The 23,622-nt window shown below is 35.8% G+C and overlaps 2 protein-coding genes across 5 annotated transcripts; one reads left to right on the top strand and one right to left on the bottom strand.

Moving 5' to 3' along the window:
• Window positions 1–142: 142 nt before the first annotated feature.
• LOC124632898 (oxidoreductase-like domain-containing protein 1) lies at window positions 143–2,386 on the bottom strand. Its single transcript, XM_047167908.1, has 3 exons — window positions 2,071–2,386; window positions 1,869–1,991; window positions 143–1,371 (listed from the first exon to the last, which is right to left on the bottom strand). The coding sequence occupies exons 1-3, from the start codon at window positions 2,074–2,076 to the stop codon at window positions 1,171–1,173; spliced, it is 330 nt and encodes a 109-aa protein (XP_047023864.1). The 5' UTR covers window positions 2,077–2,386; the 3' UTR covers window positions 143–1,170.
• A 467-nt stretch (window positions 2,387–2,853) lies between these two features.
• On the top strand, window positions 2,854–19,155 carry LOC124632897 (rho GDP-dissociation inhibitor 1). 4 transcript variants are annotated; one of them, XM_047167905.1, is made up of 6 exons: window positions 2,854–3,010; window positions 4,927–5,123; window positions 11,227–11,336; window positions 16,457–16,571; window positions 17,022–17,027; window positions 17,481–19,155. In XM_047167905.1, the coding sequence occupies exons 2-6, from the start codon at window positions 4,937–4,939 to the stop codon at window positions 17,678–17,680; spliced, it is 618 nt and encodes a 205-aa protein (XP_047023861.1). In that variant the 5' UTR covers window positions 2,854–3,010; window positions 4,927–4,936; the 3' UTR covers window positions 17,681–19,155. The 4 variants fall into 4 exon arrangements, with proteins under 4 accessions (XP_047023861.1, XP_047023863.1, XP_047023860.1 ...); XM_047167904.1 differs by having other exon boundaries at window positions 2,879–3,112; XM_047167907.1 differs by lacking the exon at window positions 17,022–17,027.
• The last annotated feature ends 4,467 nt before the right edge of the window (window positions 19,156–23,622 follow it).

A 23,622-nucleotide genomic window follows, 5' to 3' on the forward strand; every position in this document is an offset into this window, starting at 1 on the left:
AGTCAAGGTTCGCTCAAGATGTTTTCCTTCACCTTTTTATAAGCCATTGATGTTCAAGATATACTTAGAAAGTACAAACTTAGAGAATATTCTCTCGAAGGAAGGTTCCAGCATAACATGAGATGACAAAAACTTGCTAGTATTAAATTATAACAAAATATATATTTAAAAAATTCTAGACTTAATCTAAACATGAGAATGTAATGAATACTGTGTTTTGTACTATGATGGAACTGAACTTCATAAAACAAAATAATAATGAAGTCTTTTAAAAAGTAAACAATAATAACAAAATAATAAATCTGTTCTATCACAATACTTGTTATACATAATCAAAATCTTTAAAAATATATACTTATTATGACTGTTAACCAAGGGTCTAACCAGGGGGTAAGGGTTGCCCAGGTAATTGCGTTGAGGAGGTCAGATAGGGCAGTCGCTCCTTGTAAAGTACTGGTACTCAGCTACATCCGGTTAGACTGGAAGCCGACCCCAACATAGTTGGGAAAATGGCTTGGAGGATGATTTATTGTCACTGTTAGCTAGTGACGGATACTTGAACACGTGATTCTACCCTTGATTATAAAATTTTTCCCCAAAAAAAATTTATTTATATTCATGAGTTTCATCACAATAACTTATCAGCTGTTACAAACTTTGAGCTTTGCCCAAATTTTCAGACAGCTCATTATTTACCAGGCACCCTACATTTTCACAAAAAAAACATGAATGTGACGACTAACATTTAGAACTATTTCATATCGTATTTATGACAATGTGAAATTCACTTGAACAGATGAATGATTACACATTACATTAAAACATGTTCTAATATTTTCTTTCTAGAAAAGATAAAGGGGCATTTAAGGCAGAAATCTCACTCCCTTATCTTTTAATTTTGGGTCAGCATAGCATGTTTTCTTTTTCCATACTTATGTATAAATATGTAAGTAAATTCATAATTTCTTTCAACCAACAATGAGAGTTTTGCTTCCAGTCTAATCAAATGAAGCTGAGTAAGAAGTCATCTTCCGAGCCTTTTTCCCAACTATGTTGGGGTCAGCTTCCAGTCTAACCGGATGTAGCTGAGTACCAGTGCTTTATAAGTGCTGCTGCTGCCAGTGCTGAGTAAGAAATCTACTATAAAAAAATAAAAACAGGACATTGCAATCATTTCTTAAGCCCTCGTAGTCTCAGTTCCATTTCAAGGTAGGCTTTCATTGATGGATCTTCCACCATGTTCAGTATCTTTTCACTGACTTCTGGGCCAACATTTTGCACTTTAGCCGATACTGCTTCAGCCCATACTATGAACACACAATTTGAGCACCCTGATTGACAGCAAGCTGTTGGTGGTTCATCTATTGAGGCCTGAAAAATTAAAAAGTAAATATATGTATAATAATTTGTTGAAAACAGTATGTTTGTAAAAGGTGAAGGAAAACATCTTGAGGAAACCTGGACTATATAGTCTGAAATCACCAACCCGCATTGAGCAAGCATGGTGATTAATGCTCAATCCTTCTCCGTGTGAGAGGAGGCCTGTGCCCAGCAGTGGGACGATTAAAATGCTGTAACAGTAACAGTATGTTGGAAGATTTTGATATCAACAAATCTCTCCCTAGCCAAACCTGTCCTGGTCCTACATATGCATGTTCAAATACAAATTGTCTGGGTGTGCTTTTTTATCCCTGTCTTCAGGGACATAGGGTTTGCATAATAATATACTTAATTATAGCTGTTGTAGGAGCCATAAGCTGTTTGCTGTTCCCATAAGTCACACAGTCAAGCATGGTCAGTGGGTAGTCTTAGGGGCATGAAACAAGCCTTTTTTAAGAAATAAATAAATACATGCTAAAGTTCCTTACATCTTTAGCAATCCTCTGTAGTTCTTTCTCTTTTTCATCTTCAGCTTGAGATTTTGTTGTACAGGATCGAATTAATTTATTCCTATCTTTTCTCGCGGCCAGCAAGCGTAGACTTTGTAATTTCTGCAATCAAGGTAAACATGTCATATTTAGTTATTGTATGAGGTCAATTGAAGGACTTTAAATGAAGCGTTATACTTACAAACATTATTTACAGTTTTTAGCCTAATGTAGCAGCAAATAAAGGGTTTTTAGACCATTTTCTTGGATAAATATGTTAACGTGGGGCAACTGCGTCTATAGTTAGATAATTCATTTTGTAAACAATTAACTTCATAGAAATAACAAGATGAATTTTAATTGATTTGTGTCATTTGGAAATTAAAAGGGGAGAGGTGGTTGGTTTCTTTATAATTCATTGTTAGATCTACATGTTTTTCCGGAAAATCATTTTTCTTCAATTTTTCTTCCGTGGGCCTATTGACTTGACATTGACAGTGACAATAAAAGAGAGAAAAGTGACAATGACATTCATGTTAATTGTCAGAAAACGTTATGTTTTTGGTATTTCTTCGAAAAATCTCTGAAACATGTTTGAACCCAAATACGAAAATGATTTAACTATTCTAAAGGACTTCGAAGAAGCTACGTGCATAACATGCAGATTTTATAAACTCTTTGTAAAGTCTCTGATTTTAAAGTAGTGTTTTAAAGCGTTACTGTGAATTTGCACAATATATATTTAAGTTACATTTCAAGTTGTATGTCTAAATAAAGGCAAAAGATGGTAAAAGCTAAAGAATGGAAATATCCTTAAAATGTTGATGCTGGCGAACGTCGATATAATTGCTACCAAAAACAAAGAAGAGCAAGTACACCGGAAGTTCCATAGACAAAGCGTTGAATTCTTGCAACACCATTGAAAATTCTTGTCGCGGAGGTGTTGTTGTCTCTTTTTGCCACACTGGAAGTGATAGAGAGACCCGATTTAGTAAAGAGAGATGGAAATATTTCAGATGCCAGAGTTGCAAATGTCGTCCAGCCATTTTCGACGAATAAATTAATTTTGAGAGTTCGATGACCGCCCGGAATCGTTTTGTCCGTCATTTTTGATCTATAGATTTTACAAATCGCTAATTTTCGTAAGTTGTTTATCTTTATTTGGTGCTCATTAGTGCTTGTTACGATTGTGTAATTACGAGTTATTGATTTTGGTTTGTCTGACCGGCATTTTCTATTGAAACGTAAGTTAAATCAAAGTTTTTATAAGAATGTCGTGATAAGGCTGCGTATGAAGCTTTATTGGGCTGTAATGACGAATTCTCTCGCTGTAAAATGTAGGAAGATAATGCGTTCGGCAGTGCTCCTTGATTCAGACAAAACCAATATATTTCTATTAGTGCTATGTGAGATAATTTAATGCTTTTTAGATGCTTTTGGGCGGTTCCATTTGCGGCTCACATTTATATTCATTTTCCTTGCCCCACGGGCCGCTTCCCGTTAGAAATGTTCTTTATCTTTTGTGTATCGCGTTCAACATAGAACATAAAGTAAATATCACGGAATATTTATTTTATCTAATGTATTTATAATAGGTTATGGGGGTGCTATGATTCATACCATATCTGCGCGATCGTTGCATGTGACAACGGAAAGGCGCTTCCACTATTACACCGTACACCCGATAATATATCAATTATTTTATCTTGAGTGCTGATAAGTAAAAAAATATACATTTTTTTTATGACATTATTTAATTTTATTGAAGTACCTACTAGGAGTTTACTATCAGTCAGAGCCTATAAGTAGTCAAATGGTGATGTAAGATGATGAATTATAAAAGACCTTGAAATACACATGAGAGTCTTCTGAACTCCCTCAATATAACAAAAATACTTTCTTTGATTCTGTAACCCAGTCATTAAATGCCTAGATGCTAGAAAACCAGGGCTTATGTAAAGTTCTGATAAAGTATAGGTCCGCTAGTAAAGAAATTGCATTATTGTGAGCACACAATTACATTACAGTCTCTCACAAACTATTAATTTCTGAAAGACAAACCATTCACTAAGTAAAGTCTCTTATTTACAAAGTTTGTTTCCCATTTCAAAATTAAAAGCTTTTTATGAAGAAGAGCAAGAAACTCCATAGGTGGAGGAAATTGTCTTGAGGAGACCTTGTCTTTAAAGACTGAAATTGCTTATCTGCCTTGAGCAAGTGAGGTGATTATCACTCATTCCTTCTCTGTATGAGAAGAGACTTGCACCCTGCAGTGGAATAGTATAAAACTGACTGATTCACTATTTTCCCCAGTCCTTCACATAAATACACAGAAATCCATACTATGGACTGTCTGAAATAATTATAGTTACTAAAAATACAGCTCTTCCCTATGGTTCCAGCAATGTCCTTTCTCAAGTTCAGTGACAAAAATTTTATTTAAATTGCTTTGGTAATTTTAGTTAATGTGTGACAGATGGATAGAGTTACTTTTGCATTTATAATATAGGTACCAAGGATTACTTGAAACGATTGAAGATCACAGTGCCATATCAATTGAGAACTTATCAATATTATTATAAAACATGTCTTCAATGAGTATTCATTAATAAAACTGTTATGGACACAATAACATTGAATTGAGATAGTTTATCTGCTATTGTCATCTTTACATGTCAATCATTGCTGATAATAATGGCTTTGAGATATCATGCTAATACCATGTGTGTTGGAACAGGGCGCACAGCGTTTAAGGAATGAAAATAAATCAAAATTGGATGTGTATTTAATAAATGATGATGTACAATAAATCAAAGTTGTCTGTTGCATCAGGCAGTTTCTGGTGTTTTATATTCTTAGGAAACTTTCTTTCAATACAACACTTCGGTTAAATTAAATCCTTTATGCTGTGTTATTAAAAACGTATAAAAAGACAAAATCACAGTTAAAATACGCATTATGGTGGCTAAACAAACAATTCATTTATTTATTTAACCGACATTTATTTAAACAAAAAATAATAATAAATACACTCAAAATTGTGATCTATCCGTTTTAGAACACCAATCATGTCTGGAGAACCAGAGGTAACCCGCACTCCTGAAGAGGAGGAAGAGGAAGAAATCAAGTCCTCGTACAGGCCGCCCCCAGAGAAGACTATTGACGAGATCCTGGCTGCCGACCAGGAGGACGAGTCACTTAGGAAGTACAAGGAGGCCTTACTCGGAGAGGCTCAGGCTGGTGCTGTTATTGTTGGTAAGGATGTTACAGAATTCATATAGACATTGAACACCATCAGTCCTGGACACAATAAAAACTTGTTTGTTTAAAGTACCATCTCAGATGGCAAAGGGACATTTTATATCAGAAATTAATGAAATAGTGATGGTATTATTAAAAAGTATAATAAAAACTATACATATCAATGAACATCATTACAAAAAAGATGTCCTTACGGCAACGGAGCATCCTTAAATGAAAGAACGAACATACATTATGGCCCCATCCCTGTCACTTTTATGCCTGTAGCACACCTCCGCTGCGAAACCCAAAGGGCGAAACCGCCATAGTTTCGCTGTGAGTTGTGAGTTGTTGGGCGGCGAAACAATAGCGAAATTCCCTGCTCTAACGTACAAAACTGACTATGACGTTGTCTCTTTCTAACATGATTTCGCTCATTTGCTTAGGCGCCGTCTACATCTCCGCTCGTTGTCCGCCAGTTGTCCGCCAGGGCAACTGGCGGACAACGAGCGCACTACACACTAAACCATTCGGTTGGACCAAATACTCAAACCTACATGTACTCAGACCCATACAAAGATGCCCATTGTGAATCTCATATGTATAAAGTACTCACCATATAGAGATGAGCGATTCATTATCATGTCTAAAGCAAACCCTGACAATCATGCTTCAAGCATCTGATAACATTAGTCATGCCATTTATATGAAGGAATCTTGGTTCTTCATGAATATTTAAATAATATGCGATTCTGGAATAATTTGTTTGACTGTTGTGGCAATATTTGCATGAAGATGTCTTGCTGCAAGAAGCAATTAATTAGAAGGAAATATAATTGACTACCTATACGTATGTAGCAGTTTCACCCACGAACTTCTTTTCGTGTAGGATAAAATGTAGCCTATGTATGTCATTCGGGAATATTGTAGCTTCGGTGCCTTTACGGTTTACAAAAAAAAAAATGCCCCTACGTCTTATAAAAATGAGAATATTTTTGGTACGAAGAAGTCTATACATATAATTCTGTCTCTTGCCGTAAAAATCATGACCATACACGTTGACATTTCTAGCTTTAAAACACGAACACCACATTATTTCATGAGGGGATTCCGTGCTAAAGTAAAAAGTAATCAAAGTGAAATCCTCCACAGTGAATCGCTCAATCACTTCGTAAAATAAACAAAAGCGCGTGACTCATCCGTCTGTCCCAATGGTCTCAACCATTAACTTCTAACACGCCATGTTATACTAACATATTTGCTAGTCGTTAGCTGACTTGCTCACAATTCGCTTATCTGGTACCCTTGCCTTTTATCTACTTTTTAATTACGCAAATATTTTACTCTCTATTCTTATTTAGCTGACACACAGTCACCAATGGGTTTGGGATTGCCAGGTCAGATAGGCAGTCGCTCCATGTACAACACTGATACTCAGCTGCTGGTTAAGCTAGGTTCATATTGCTGTGTCGGGGTGTGTCGGGTCGCCGTCTGTTGTGTCGCGGGATGTTCATACTAATGTGTTGTGTTGTGTCGCAATGTGTCGCATTTTTAGATCATTCTCGTTTTAAGAGTTGTAGAGTGTATACGTGTTTTAAAATGGAATCGCCTGACGTGACTTCGATGAAGATATTAAATTTTTTCTATTGATGACTCTGGGTTCATCCCGTAAATAGATTAAGAGAGACTAGAGGCGCATTTCACTGTCTTCCTCCTTCCTTATATCCTTATATTCCTTACATTTTCTGTCATAAGAACTTTGTATTGCCGTACCAGTTCAATAAGTTCATCAGACATTTTAAAGAACGAAAAACAGAATTGTAACAGAAAATAATAATTGCATGAACTGTGTTCCCTCGCAATAACGCGTTGAAAATGATAGATTCACATTTGTGTGTCGCGACAGATCCCCCACCACCTTTCTGGCGCGATCGGGAGTCGAGCGATCGCGACACGACAGAACGCGCCACAACACAATACAACCTACTAATGTGAATCTAATCATAGTAAATGAACGTAAGCGATTGCGTTCTGGCGCGCCCCAACACGCCCCGACACAGTAATGTGAACCTAGCATTAGACTGGAAGCCGGCCCCAACTCAGTTGGGAAAAGGCTAGGCTGATGATAAAGTAAATATTCTTGTTGTCAAAATACAAGTATCGGCAAATAAGTTTTTGCCCACTTGAAGTTTCGCACATGCTTTGTAGCTAGTGTTTTCTTGACCACCATGAAGTCACTACTATCTAACTTTGGAAATCTCCACAAAAACGTGGTTTATGGACGAGATTAGCACAGATGCTTCTGCTTACCTCGCCACGGTAATCCAACGTGACGATACTAATTCCGTACTCTTGAGAACATTATCAAGCTTTCTAGAATGCGCTATCAATGTCGTATCAATAACTAGATATGAAGTACTTGCTTTATCTAATCAATTTACCTACGTAGACAAACATAATGTTTTATGACAACGGCCAATGGGGCTTCGTTTTCCTTAATTGCTTCGTATTCATGTTGTTTTTTCCTACTTCCCATGTGGTAACTTGCCCTACTTTTGTAATGAATAGCTCTTAATTTTCTAGAATGATCGATCTTTATTGGCTGCCGTAGGGAAGACCTCTGGCTATTATTTATCGATATGGAGGAATCTAGTGAGATAAAGTATAGGGCTAGGATATATATTTTTTTATCAGATAAAGTGTAAAAGCAGCGAATCATCTATGGCAAAGCACAAGAACCATTTTGCACTGTTCTCCATGGAAGACTGTTTATTTCTTTCTGCTCAAATATTTATCTTCAAAATTCGTTTAAATTAGTATTTGCAGCATACTGCAGTCATTCAAACTTGTGATAAGCGAGCTGACTAAATTGTTATCAAAATTATTTCCTTATCACATTTGGCATCACATCAACAGTAAAAATGCATTATATCGAGCATTTGACCTTTTCGAATCGCAGTTTAGACGAAGCACTTTCACTACCAGATCTTTTCAGTTCCGTGAACATTACATGACACTCAGTTACAGTCGTAACTAATGTCAAGGTCCACTCATGACCTTGCGGCTAGTCGGCAAAACAACCTGCATTGCACGATATTGCACGAGTAATCGATACCTAACATGTCACCGATATCGTTGTGTAGGTGACGGAAATCGAGTAAGGTTAATTCGATTTAGAACGTTTGCATCGGGTTTGAGTTCAGCGGTTCTATTGAATGAAATGCTTATTGATTGAAAACTTTTGGTATTGGGATTTTGTAAACTAAATTACATTAAAGGCCGGAGATATCGTCATCGTCTTACGATTATGATTTATCGATAAAGTTATAAGAGCCTTGGAAATCCCTTTAAGCCCCTGGTCGCAGGTCTAAAAGCCGTTACTTCGATACTTTAATATCCTTTATCGATGTTACGTGTACTCTGAAGCCCGAAAGTTTGTATCGTGTTATCCAGTAGGTAATTGCCATTTGGGGAGAGTAAAAGGTTCCCCGAAATCGCGAAAGCGAAATCTATTTGTGGGAAAGGATACTACAGGATGAGATTTTTTTTACAAAATATGAGTATCTTTGGTAACGACACATTCTGTGTAACAGACTAAAAATAAACAGCCCATTAGGTACGAAATGAAATTTAAGCATGTAAGCTGTCACTGGCACATTCCAATCCAAGTGTCGTGTTTGATTAACGACCTTGTTAAGAAACGTATAAAAACAGCACTGAAAAAACTCTCAAACCGCTACTACCTATCTAAGATTTAGATAAACAACCGTTGCAAAAAATCGTTTGTCCTTAATCAAATACTAGACACGTTTAATTAAACAAACACTAACCAGAAGACCACGGAATTATTTCTGGTCCTTTGAGCTTTCATCAGCCTTTTTATCGTCCATTGCTGGGCACAGGTTTCCTCTCATACAGGGAAGGATTGAGCGTTGATCACTACGCTTGCTCAATGCGGGTTGGTGGTTTCAGACATTATAGTCCAGGTTTCCTCGAGATTTTTTCCTTCACCATTAATGTTTTATTGGTGTCCAAGATATACTTAGATTAGACAATACATACAAACTTAGAAAAGTTGCATTGCCTGACCTGAAATCAAACCCACATTCACACCTTTAGAGGTTGGTTCTTTACCCACTAGGCCACCACTTACAGTCTTTTGCACATCTGCTTTTAATTAAAATTTCCGCAAATGCCCTTGCGAGCTTCCTACGCGATTAATAAACGAAGCCCCATAACTGTCGCTTCTGCCACATCAATTTCCTTTATAGCCAGCTCAGCTGTGGCTAATACAATAACGTCAATGACCTATTTGTGACGACCCACTTCAATAGGTGCATTTGGTCTATTAAATTATGCACCTATTGAGATTGACTTGCTATTCTGTGATTTGATTCGTTGACTTTGACATTTGGTGGTACCAAGACGTTTAATATATGGTCCTAATGTTTTTGGTTATGTTTGTCCTTTCATAAGCCATTTTGGCTAAGGAGAAACACCATATTATGTGGTCATTCCTGAATTGTACCGCCTTAATTTCATGTTAGAAAACAAACGTTTGTTTTGGTAGCAAGTTTGGCTTTATTAACACTACCGAAACTTAACTGAAGCCTTATCAAATCTTATTGTAATTAATTTCCTTCCGTAAAGTTTCGAAAATCAATTTTACACTCTATATCGTTGAAATAAACAGATATAGAGAACTGAATATAGGTAACTAGCTTTTGCCCGCGACTTCTTTCGGGTGGAATAGTAACTTCCGGTAGATTTTTGGTTTGACCAATAGGTGGCGCTATATGTCCGGAATAAATTTTATTTTTATATTTTTTTGTAATAAAAACTATCCTATGTCCTTTCTCAAGTTTCAAACTATATCTGTACCAAATTTCACACAAATCGATTCAGTAGTTTAGGCGTGAAGAAAAGACAGACAGACAGACAGACAGACAGACAGACAGACAGAAAGACAGACAGACAGAGTTACTTTCTCATTTATAATATTAGTTAGGATGGACTATCTACCGTGACGTCATTAATGAAAGCTAGCAACTCCAGACTGGTGTGATCTGTTCTAATATTAACGTACGAATATATTTAGACAAGTTATTTTTGTTTTCCGTTCGATATCATAAACAATTTAAGTGGTAATGCTTGCCAGGTGAAAATAATTGTCGTTGTGGCAATAATTCATATGCTCGATGTAGAAGAATGATTGGCGTTTGATTTAGGGTAGAGATTATTTCTGAATCTTTAAGGTTAACCTGTGCTAGCCTCGTTCAATTTATGAATAAAAATAAAAAACAAGCTCAAAGTTGAACTTCTAAATAAACCATTTGTTTAGTAACACTCGTATTATCGCGAAAAACAATACTAAAATGAAACGTTAAACATCTGGCTCAGTGTTTTGCTGTGAGAAAAGCAAAACACTTGTTTTTTCAGCCTTTCGTTGTTTACCATATACAGTACAGAAGCCAGCATATCAAGATACTCTACTCGATATATTTTTCTCAAGCAATATTGAACCCTATTCTTTTGATTTGAGAGAATGTAATTGCTTGGTGTACCGACGTTTGTTCAAATAAGACATTTATAAGCTAGAAGGGCTTACTGCTTTCAAGGGCAAATTCTCTAATTACTTAATTACTTAATTGACCTTTTGACTAATTAGTAGCCCTGGAACTTCATCGCCTCCTTCCCTTTGCACGCCCGGGGTACTAAGTTGATCAAACTGCTATTTAATTGGGCGTAATAGCCTGGGCAGCCCTAAATTGTTTTATGTTATCATAAATTATTTCAAGCTTACAATGTTTTTTCATGCTTACAATTTTGCTTTAACCTAATTGTTATGACTTTATGGATTGTGTGTATAATATTTTTTTATAATCGCAGGCCGAGTATAGGTTTTACTGGATGTACAGCTAATTTGTCAGTAGGATTTTTGTTCTGTTCCTTTGGTAATTTTTTTTTAAGTACTGCCATATCTTCTCTATTTTAAGAACTCATCACTCATAACTTTTAGGTAAATCATAATTTTACCCACATGTCCCTTTATCGCCTCAAATAATACTAAAAACTTCAAAGAATCTGTGATTGATTGATATTTTTGTTTACTCAACAGATCCGAACGACCCACGTCGGGTGATCGTCAAGAAGTTGGCGTTGTGCGTCACGGGTCGTGATGACGTTGAATTGGACCTCTCTGGAGACCTCACTGATCTTAAGAAGCAGGTATGGAACTCAGATTATCTAGCTTAGCTTCTACCATCGGTTTCACCCTTGTCTTGTTGGAAATACTTCACCCACGCTTCACGAATAAAAAGTAGCCTCCCTCAGAAATCCTCGTAAATGGGCTATCTATCGCGCCTATTTAAGACGATTTCCGACTGAAAGATTTCTCATATCGGACTATTAGCTACTGATATTCAACTATGAACTACTTAAGCCAAATAAATTATAAGTTCTCTGTTCTAATACAGCAATAATTATAATGTAATAAATGAGTTCAGCCATTTAACAATAAAAGGGTATCCAAAAATAACTCATTTTTGCTTTAAGAGAGTCAAGATCGTAAGAAATGAAGAGTGAGCGACAATCCTATCTATTTTTGGGTTGATAGCGTTATTATTAACGTATTTTATTTTTATTTGTAACTGAAAATAGACCATAATTGAGATTGACTTCGCAAACAAAAAATAAAAAATCATAATTTTCGCTAGCTACTATATTTAATTACGCCCAAAACACGTCATTTCATTGTGAACAGTCGTTATTAAATTAATATCAATGTCATATTGAGTTGGTATTGTAACTTTATTGTTTTCCTCGTCCCTTCAGGAAAGACCTAGTTATAAATGTGGGCAGATAGGCGACTGTTTTCCTGTACCTATTACTGTGGTCATAGATATTATGATGAAATACTTTTAATGAGTTACAAAATCGAATATTTTAAACTGAGTTTTTCTAGCTAGCTGAAAGGCTAACTAGCGTGCTTCCTCGGCTGGGATTAGGGTTTTATTCTATTCTTAAACCTTACTCGTGAATCATTATATCACTTGGTGTAAACCGTTTGATCATAATCTGTGCAGTAGTTTTTGAGTTTATTGCGAACAAACAGAAGCAGCGGGGGACGTTTATTTTGTAATATGTGCTGGTTACGATGATGGAAGAAAAATTACATCATTACGTCTTTGGTAAAACAAACATTGATTTTGCCATATAAATCTTTTCAATTTTTTATTTTTCCTTATGCTTGTAAAACTCAGAAATGTGGTACCCATTCAATATTATAAATTAACGATAAAATAAGGCTTGTTAACTCACGTAAAATCATTCACTGTACTGACTAAAAATGTTGTCAGTTATCTGTGCAATATCCGTATAGGAGTTTTATAGGCCAATTTGTGTTGTTATAGGCCAATTTGAGTTGTTTATGTTTTATACCGTCTAACACATGGCTTTTTAACTAGTATAAGTTATTTAAGATATTATTTTAAACTTTCAAAGTTATTTTTTCCTGTAGTTGGTATATCATGGTTGTGTTTTCAATGATCTTGAAAACCAATTAGAATATCGGAATAGGAATTGGAATTTGAATCTCACTGATGATTCAGGATTCGTAGCCACTGATTTTCTACCATACCGCCCTATAATCCTAAATATTATTATTTAAAGTCGGCGTAGCATGTCTTCCTTGACACTTTCTATCTGACGTCCACTTACTGCCAATTAGCAAAAAGCAATTTATGTAACATTTACAGTTGATTTTCTAAAGTTTCCATTATTTATATATCTTTTTATTTGAACAAAGGCTTTATTCTTAGCTTTTATACACAATGCGAGTTCTAAAAGAGTTCTCTACTAACGTCTGTCTTCTGAAGTATTTGATGGCCAGCTAATAGGACGCTCGCACGTTTATAGCAAACACATGTGCTGGACTGAAAACGTGTTTTATGAGACACGTGCTGTATCAAGTCTTTTAAATAGGACTGCTTTAAGGACGTTGGTAATTATATTGTATTTCATATGTATTAAAATGCGCTGCGTTGTATGTGGTATATCTTTAAGCTGTGTCCTGTCGGGTCCATATTGTGTCCATCGTATGAAATGTACCACCTGCTATGCTAATAAAGAATTGACTATTGAGTATAGCTGTCATCGTATTTATTGGAATGTGCAAAAAGCTATGCGCGTTAGACAAAATAAAATAAACACAGCAGAAACGCCGGCGTCAATCCAGGCAGTTTTATTTTACGATTTGTACGCTAGGCCCATACGCATGAAAACTCATTGTTGCATTATTGTAACAAACTATGGTGTAAATAATATCAGAGCACCCACCAATCTCAGACAAATGCATTATGCCAACATTACGACAGAAACAGATACACAACTCTCCCATAACTCATATCTAAATTGTTAGCAAAATACTAAACACATTCGCATACGCGCCCGAACCAACTAATAACTCTCTAAATGATTTACGATGAATATGATCGTTTATCATGTCGGACGGTGTACTGAGGTATTGGGATTAAAGGTGGGAACACACTTTCCAAGTCGAAAACGCCGATAACATCGGCTTCTGTTTCGTTTCCACCTGTCATACGCAACTCGCAGCTTCTCCGAATCGGACGTTGCAACGCGGGTGGATTTTAAGATTTCATGTGAAGACTTTTCTACTGAACGTTCGGTTCTGATAAATGTGCATCAACCTTTATATGCGTACGTGGCTTGTGACGTCATATGCCATGACTAGCGCTGACGGATTTGTTTCGGGTCGTTAATATTGTGTCTGACATTATGTTTATTGGTATTCCCCCGATATTGAATTTAGCACATTTGTGCTAAATTGTAGTTTGCCTCGTTTGAGAATAGAAGATTTTTACTAGACTATCTACCGTCTGATTTTTACTTTCTCTACGGACTTTTGATTGTCTATTCTTTCCCGGAATTGAGGTGATATTTCATTGACCCCAAGGGTTAGCAACCTGACAATTTATTACAATGAAGGTGGGGTGCATTTACCTACATAATAACTAACCCATAACTAGCAATGAAATAGCCTGCAAATGGTCAAACCGGCCGTCACCCGAAGTCAAAATCATGAGTGAAATGATACGAAACCGTGCCACATCAATCCTCATGCATTGCCAGAATGAAAAGAGGCGCTTGCACCAGGACAAATATACCACTCCGTCCAACTATTAATAAAGCACCTACTGCAACAAGTGTCGCCTGTCATCAAATAGACCTATACGATGCGACTTGTTGACAAGCATCTCTCAAGATAGAAACGGTGCACTAAATACATCCACTATAAATATCCCCATCGTCCTTTTGTATCGGAACATAGTCCACATCGTGCTGACGTCTCAAGTCACGTGATCATGTTTAGAGTGCTGAGAGATTCACGGCCTTTCAATGTTTGTTTATCTTCTGTCTGGCAGTTTAAGTTCGTTGGAGTTAATAATACGGAGTTCATAATGTCTATATAGGCAGCTATTTGTCTGGTTGCTATAGGGTTTATGTTTGCTGAGACTGGATTGCTTTTGCTTGTAATGTTATCTAATAAACCGCAGTCTGATGTTGTTTGATAAAAAATTATGTCGTCATATTGGCCATCGTGATATGGTTTTATCTTTGTCATCGAATTTGTAGATAGCGTTGAGTATTTTTTGTCCATATCCCAGGCGCTTAAGACACAAATCAATATACTAAATCTCAACGCTGAAGTAAACTACTCTTATTGCTTTCGTCTGAATATTTTCAAAAGGCATCTTCGCTTCAGTAGCATAAATTAAAAGTCTGGGTAATTTACTCTGTATGCACAAGCAATTTCTTATGATATCACCAACGAAAATCTCACAGGCCAACTGGGAAGAAATCACGCGATCCCTTTCACTAATCATTGGTGTGACAGGTGCATGGTAATGGGTGCCCAATAAGTCGCTTAGTCACAATTATCACGGTACGCCCAACCTGGATCCGTGCCAACACCAAAATGTACAGGATGTTTAGGTAGAGCGGTTTTGTAGGTTTTTAAGATTTCCGCGTATGTAGATGACTTTTGGGAGATAAACCTGATGAGAGAGTTCGCTTACTTTTTCAAATATCGACGTATCTATAGTTTTTTGGAAGTTTTGGCAAATGTAATAAACTTATGAAAATTCTGGCAAAGTTTTACCTGCGTCCTTTCAGAACTATTTCACGCACCCGGATAGAAAATAGCATATAGTCTTCCATCATGAAAGTGGCATCAAACACTGAATATTATTATTTTTTAATCAGTGCAGTTCCTAAAAGTAAATATTATGCGATTCAATAAGTATCTCCAGTCTATGTTTACCATGAATTCCTATTAACTTTAATCTACATAGCAAATGAGTTTCCTTTGTCTGCCGTCGCGAAGCTAGTCCACTTCCTGCCATTATACTTGGGACTTCCCCTTGGTTCTTGTTTACACGTTACTATGTTTACGGTGTTCGTATAATCTTTGGCCATGTTTCAAGCTAGTATTATACCTAACTTGTGTGAAAATGTGTACCTACCTGTTAAAATAAATTACTCTGTCTATTGTAGTTTTAACCGCAGAATCATAGCCAAGCTTTACAAATATGATTGACAGATTTGTGTTGCTGGGGAGTTGATTGTGCTAATTCTTCGTTCTGGCGAAAACATTTCCACCTTTTGGGGCAGTTAATTTTGAAATGCAAAACGTTTGGGTTTTGCAGTGTATGAAATTATAACTTCCCAGTATGTATCACACTGTATGTATGCGCGTGATATGATTTATGCCAGCGAAAACTATAGTTCAGTGCACGACCTAAAAACTTGAAGCAGCGTGTATCGTTCCGCTCGTTTTGTTGCTTTGCGGATTAGTCAAACGCGATGGCCTGTTGCTGTAGGAAATTGTGCAAGTAATTTTATGTGCGTAGGTTAATAGTCGCTTTAACTATGAATACTTTGGATAATATCCGGATTTAAAAAGGGCAAGATTGACATTGTATGACGAATATACGACTTTGGGTTGCAAAGTCTATCCATCTTACCACAAAAACTTTTAAACGTCAGTTTAAGACTTGTCTAAAAAATGCAGCCACAATTTTTTTAGACAAGTGTAAAACAGATGGTTAAGTTTTTTTAGTAAGGCCATAAGTGTCTAATTTTGATGGAATTATTTTACGGAATTAATTAGCCCAAAATCTAATCAATGTATATGGATTCCATGATCTCTACACATGGATCTCTACACAACTCAATTAAAATAAAAACTATTATTACATACATATCTTAAGTTTTCCCCCACTACTTTACACGGTCTCCTTTAATTTGAACTCTTAAAATTCCAGGTGTTCGTGATAAAGGAAGGCGTGCAATACAGGATAAGGATCGACTTCATCGTGCAGCGGGAGATCGTGCATGGACTCAAATACGTGCAGAAGACTTACCGGCTCGGAGTACCAGGTAATTGTCAACAGAGTTTCTTTCTAAACAAATAAACAACGACTGATGACTTTGGAGGTGAAGGGATTCAAATGGCACCCGATCATGGTTTATTTACTATTGATTACGTTGTTGGGGGATGGTCCTTAAAACTATTAAAAATTGCCTAACGTTTTGGCGGACCAGCTGTTAGAGTGTGAGTTCAACAAAGTCAGATTCAATTGATTAATTTCCGCGGTTTCACCCGCGTCACGAGAAAACTACTTCCCGCACGTGGATGAAAAGTAGCCTATATATTATTATGATAATAAGCTATTATTATCGCCGAGTTTCATTTAAATCCCTTCAACAGAGCGTGAAAGACTTAACTTGCATAAATCCTGACGAACTTTTGCATTTACAATATTAGTTTTACACCTGTTTCTTCATATTTCTGATTGCACATTGTATTTTTTCACGCTACCCCCTCAGTGCCCGGTATGTATCCATATTTCTATTCAAACAGCATCAAGCACCTTATATGCCTTCGATGTCGTTATGTATTGTATTCAATATGGTGACTAAGTGTGTAGGCATTTTGATATATGTAGTCTTGTTCCGTATTAAATGTGGCTTGTGACGTGTTTTTTTTGAATGACGATGACTTGAATTTTGGATGTTAGTGGTCTGTTTTGCTACCTCTAGATTGGAATTGGAAAAATAAGGTTTTGCTGTTTCTGGAAATCAGATCCTAAGTGTTGTGATAATATTTGGATTGTTTTCAAATATGTACTCCTATTTTTATTTATGAAAATATGTATTTGCAAGAATGAATGAATGCTGTCTTTAAATGTTGTAACTCCGTTAAGTTAATTACTTAGTTGTTTTATCTATCAACGAACCATATTTTCTAAGATATTTTAAACTAAAACATTACCTCTCAATTTTCAGTGGACAAAATGACCCACATGGTCGGTTCATACCCTCCTAAGACTGAGATCCAGTCGTACACCACTCCTCCCGAAGACGCCCCTTCAGGAATGGTGGCCAGGGGTTCATACTCCGTGAACAGCCTCTTCACTGACGACGACAAAAACGTGCACCTGCAATGGGAATGGTGTTTCGACATCAAAAAAGATTGGAAGGATTAAAGCTTGGCTTGTTTTATTTTTATGAAAAGACCGACTGGGTTGGGCTCTGCGCTTAGATTACTCTGTGCCATAGATCGGTTAGAACGCGCTCTGGTATTTGGAATTTAGAACATGTAGTCTATGAAGAACATAAAACAGTCTTAATCTATAAAGTTTCGTTGCGATATCTGTATAAACTTTTTGGTTTTCAAAATGGCTGGTCAGTTTTGGCGGTTTTTCGTTTTAATTTTAAATGCCAAAAGTATTAAAATCACAAATGATTGGATGATATATTATAACAAAACGCACAGATATAGTTGTAGTCTTTACGAGCCTAATCCAGTTGCAAGTGTCGATAATGGTGGCTGACTGAGAAATACCTATTGACAAATTAGTGTAAACGCTTCGTCAAACAGAAATCAGGACGATGGAATGTTCTAGATAACCTCTAAGTATGGGATTTGAGTGAATCAACAATTGACACTTCATAATGTTTAATTGCGATATTGTCATGACAAATAGAAGTATATTTTCATACTTTTTCATACAAATTATATTGAATGTACAAAATATATCGCATCTTCGACATTGAATGTATGTCACAACGTATAATCTGTGCTAAGAATCAAGTGTAGTGTGTTGTAAATGTATTCTACATAACAAAAACTTTTTCGTAAAACCTACTTCGAACTCTGACAACTATTTGACGAAGCAAAGTCATTAGTAATTATGTGATTATAATGTAATCGTGATGATTTTATTTTGTAATTTTTAATGAACTTTCAGACAGACTTGGAAAACTAAATAGTAAATTCCGTTTTAGAAATGTACCTTAACGATTTCAAACTTACTATATATATTAAAATAGAATTTCCTATAATGTGTACGCATTATGGTCACATTGTGGTTTCCTACGATTTTCTCGCAATAAACCACAGTGTTGCCAGTATTATACATTTTCTATTTATAATATAAAGAGTAGATTGTAATAACAAAAAAAATATATAATGTATTTCCATAATTTTTCGTATAACAAAAGATGTAGCAATATTATTATTTAGATTGTAATTAGCTTATTATTTTAGTTGTGGTCAATGCAATTTGTCGTGGTAACTGGCGATTTCCATGGAAAATGTAATGTAGGTCAGTTCACTTGAAACCTGAAGTCGGCACTCTATGCTTACACCAGCATTCCTGAGAGCATTTTTGGGCCAAGCTAAATATTTTGGTGTCATTAGTTTCCGTAGATTATAAATACCGATAACTATAGATATTAAGACTCTATTCTGATTGAATTGAAAATTTGCGCAGTATTATCGATGTTAAATGTTATCTAAAGGACTATGTGTCCAGCCTTTAAATCCTGCAAAGGGTTGTTATAAACAAATAATACTGCTCAGTGTTGCTATTATTTTGGTGTTAAAAAGGTCCGATTCCAAAATGTATCGATGTATACTTTTATTTTTATTTTAAATAAAATTGAAAATTTTCTATCATGTATTTTATTTTATTTTTTGGCGACTACAATCTGTACTGTCTATGGTATTATTCTGTTATGACAAAACTGTCATAAGCTAATCAGAATAGGGTTGCGAACCTTTAAAATAGTTTTATATAGATATCTCAATTTATATTTTATACATTTCTTTTAATATAACCTTTTATTAATAAATGGTCACATTACTTTAAAGAATCATCATGTAAGTACCAAACTATAGTATTATAAAAATATATAAGGGTATAGGTGCACCAATTCAAAGAAAAATCTATTTTTAATATTTCACATATTGCTTCCAATGTTATGAGCAGTGCCAGTGAAACCGTGGCAATAATATATTGAAAGAAAAGTATTATGTATGTTCCCCTAATAGAGTAAATTAGGCATTAACACTTTCGATGCCCAGCACCCGCGATTCGAGTCGAACCATAGTTCATTCCTTATGCCCGCAACCCGAATACCGAGTCGTCGCTATGTGTAGCTATAGATGCATGTGCTTATGCCCAGGACCCGAATAGCGAGTCCATAGCTAAGTAAGCTGTAAGGGTTGTCAAAAGTAAATAAATGAAATCAATTGAAAAAACATCGCTTTAGTTTATAACGGATTAGAAAACGTAAATTGGTATTATTCCATCCAGTTATTGCTTCATTCCAGTATTGTATTAATTTGGTACATGCGTACTTAGGTTAGATCTTGTTTGATGTTATAGTTCGGCCATTCAGAGAATGCGTTCCTGACACGTCGCGATTGAACTGACTGAATTATAACATTCATTGATTATTGATATAATAATGTTGTTTTAATGCTCCTCAATTGTTAAAACGGTAAACAACCAGCAAAAATATTTTTATCGTAACTGCAACGCCATTGCAAAGTTACGTCGTCAGTTCAATCGCGACGTGTCAGGAACGCATTCTCTGAATGGCCGAACTATAGTAATAATGCGCTCACGCGCGCCATCTATTGATGTATGTCCAAATCAAGAGACGTTAAATTCGCAAAGATAATCCTTGCCTAATATAAATGGGAAATAAATTTATTATTAGGTCAAAGTAATATAAATAAATAATAAATAATAAATAAATTGTTTATTGTCTCAAAATAGTAACATAATTGTATGATGAGACAGCCCCATTAAGTAATCAAGAATACTTGTGTTGGGGCTGGCTCGCTTCTTCCCTTATTTACGTTTACACTTGGAGACTAATAAACTAGAAAACTTAAAGAAAAACAATATAAAAATTAAAATTAAAACTAAAACAGTACAAGGTAAGTTATACTAGTACTATTAGTATTAGGAAAAGCTGCTCGGTTGTATATATGTGAGTGAGTGTGTGCGTGTATGTCTATAATGTGTGTGAGTGTGTGTGTGATGGAGGGAGTGTGTGTGTGTGCATGTGTAATTGTGAAGGTAAGTATATTATGTATTCCATGTTAGCAAAGTCTGACCAATATTAGTTCAGTTTCTTCGTATGATAATGTTTTCAACCAATCTGTGATGATTTTCTTACATTTGTGTTTGGCCTCTCGATTAAATTTTAATTTTGAGTTTATTTTATTGTAGACATAAGCTGATTGTACAACGTACTGTCGCTCGGCAAAAGCCGTACGGACACGTGAGGAGTGCGCGACTATATTATTCCGTCTTTTATCCTGAACTGTTGGGTTATATGGGATAGATTTATGTAGATATAAGGTTGTATGTAATAGATATAGCTGCCTTACTGTTAGTAAACCAGAGAATCCATATAGTTTGTTGGTCGGATATCTGTAGGGTTTAAAATATATGACTTTTAAAAGTGAGCGTTGGGCTCTTTCGAGCTCAAGCATTTTAGTTTTGGAGGCTCCTCCCCAAACTGGGATGCAGTATGTGGTAACAGACTGTGCCAGCGCAGTATAAATTTTCCCAAGCAGGTTACGGATTTCAAAGGTTTTTGAAAGTATCTCATTTGGGGATCTCTTTGAAAATATTAATAACATAAACGGAAGTAATACGATAAACGGAAGTAATAAATAAACTTCGTATATGTTTGTATAATTATAATTGATTAACTGAATACACGAACGGTAGGTATATGTTTATTTGTACCGATTTGCAGGCTTAAATCAAATCCAGTAAACAGTGCCTAGGTTTCAAACGTAAGGCAATCGAAGTCCAGTAGGAAAGCCAATAGTCAAACACAAAAGTAATAACACAGAAGTCCGGTAGAAAAGCCAATAGTCGATCACAAACAAACGTAACACGGGAGAGAGTAAGTATTCGATATAGGTTTAGCCGGAAGTGCAAACAGATACCGAATGAGCTTAAATTATTTTGTAAATACGTACCTACTTTTAGCAGCAAAGAAGGGTTAAGTTTTTACCTGAGTAAGACCTTTAATCGTTTGCCGAAAACTTTTTTTAAAGTTAAAACAAAAGTGCATCTATCGCCTTTTGTGCAATAACGAGATTTATGGTTCTTTATCTCTGGCCCATAAAATGACAAACAAAGCGCGTCGGCATGTTTTTTGAGATTACGAGTATTTAAACTAAAAACTAGATATTTATTTTCTTTGTTATCCTATGCAGGTGTTAAAACAAAGCACGTCGGCGTTGTATTGATTAAAAGAAAAGCTTACAGAAACATGTAGATAAATCATATTAAGTAAATCTGTTCTAACATAATGTACGTTAAAATTAAAAAAATAGTCTCTTTAACAACATAATAAATTAAATAACAAGACGGGATTTATTTTCTTTATTCTGATCAAAAATGCACAATAATTATATTCTAGTAAATTATTTTGGGTAGCCCTACGCTCGGTGGGCGGGGCTTAAGTGAACCCGGACGCCGGGTTTTCGGGCATAAGGGTCCCGTTCCGATACAATTGCGCTGTTGGACTCGAATACCGGGTTGTTATGTAATTATGCAAAATATTTTTGAGCATGTGGATAGGAATTGCATAGGTGAGCTGGGCAGCGAAAGTGTTAAGACGTTTGAAATAAAGTACATTTTTAACAATTACAAATCTGTTAGATATTTCACCCATACTAAGACATCCGGCAATAATTTACTATTAATTGGATACTAGCTTAAGCCTTGAGAAGTAGTCTTATAAATATACTGCCAAATATCATTTAATGAATGTCTTAAACTAATGAATTCGTGAGCAAGCGGCGTTTGAATTGAAATTAACAATAATAGAGTAGGCTTGTCACAATATGCGGTGTATGCAAGAAGTTTATATGTTTAACTGAAGGCCACTAGAACCGAAAGGGCACATGAATGTCAGTTGACAAGAGTCACGCGACAAGTGGACTCTTTCGAACAATTCCAAAGCCTGCCGCTTAGGCCCTCATAGGCCTCACTGGGGTCATAGCCTTCAGTTATACCTACAAAGCTTCTTGGGTGTATGTAGCAGCATTTATCGAGTCGATATTAATCGCTACACCAATTGCAGGAGTTGCCAACGGCAAAAAAGTATTGCTTAAGCGTGAAAAGATAGAGGGTGCTTCAGTATTAAAACTGGGTGCTCCACTCTTAAAATTAAGGCTTCCCTTTTATAAATTTTAGACGTAATTAATTATCCTTTTTTTTATAATATACATACTATGCATTTTTATTGGTCAGTAGATGGGCCCAATATTTTTGAAGTAAATATCTTGAAATATTTAAATAATGAATATTGAGTCTAGCAAATATTTTACCTATATTAGTTTGTGCTGTAATTTCATATGGATTTAATTTGTAACATTAGTAATGGTTTAAATTCAATAGAAGTGTAAAGGTTTACGCAATGTAATAGTTTGGCCAAAAATAAAGCTTATTTATTCAAAGTTTGTTTTATTTTTAATAGTTATATTATTAGGTTATTTAGGTCAACCCCTACATAAAAAAAAACTTAAAATCTAATTTACCTTATGAATGTCGCCAGGATATTTTAACGGTGGAGTTCTATTGCAACCATGTGTCGTCAATTCTGAAAAAAAAAACATAGATTTTTGTTTTTAGCTCTGTGAGTTTGTTTTAATATAAATTAGTTCTATACATACCTCATGTTTCTGGTAATACATCTGCATCTGTAAATCTGTCAAGTATTTTTTTATCGATTATTCCCAATGTCCACCACTTGTCTGGCCACCACTGGGGGACAGCGAGACAACTTTAAAACATTATTCTCGCTGTCCACCACTGGGGGACAGCGTCACAACTTTGTAAATTATTTCCATTCGCCACCACTGGTGGACAGCGACACGGATTTTTTAACATTCCCTATGGCCGCCGTAGGGGATAAAGGCACCATTCTTTTGATCCAATTCCCACTGGCCATCAATGTAAATTATTTTATCTAGAGACCATTTGGTTTTTATGCTGAAATTAGTTCCACTGAACTAATGGGACATTTTGTTCTACTATACAGAAGAAGTACAGTCGACGGCCTGGGTGACATCTCGCCGGGTGGTGGCTTCTGACTACCCGTAGCG

The sequence above is a fragment of the Helicoverpa zea genome, chromosome 9 (assembly GCF_022581195.2).
Source record: "Helicoverpa zea isolate HzStark_Cry1AcR chromosome 9, ilHelZeax1.1, whole genome shotgun sequence".
Classification (NCBI taxonomy): domain Eukaryota; kingdom Metazoa; phylum Arthropoda; class Insecta; order Lepidoptera; family Noctuidae; genus Helicoverpa; species Helicoverpa zea.

What these genes read in the sequence shown, in the direction of transcription:
- LOC124632898 (XM_047167908.1), bottom strand. An exon ending in TACAGAGGATTGCTAAAGAT is followed by an intron (nt 1,372 to 1,868) that starts GTAAGGAACTTT and finishes TTAATTTTTCAG; the next exon opens with GCCTCAATAGATGAACCACC.
- LOC124632897 (XM_047167905.1), top strand. Translation starts at nt 4,937, where the DNA reads ATGTCTGGAGAACCAGAGGTAACCCGCACTCCTGAAGAGGAGGAAGAG. An exon ending in GGCTGGTGCTGTTATTGTTG is followed by an intron (nt 5,124 to 11,226) that starts GTAAGGATGTTA and finishes TTTACTCAACAG; the next exon opens with ATCCGAACGACCCACGTCGG. An exon ending in TCACTGATCTTAAGAAGCAG is followed by an intron (nt 11,337 to 16,456) that starts GTATGGAACTCA and finishes TTAAAATTCCAG; the next exon opens with GTGTTCGTGATAAAGGAAGG.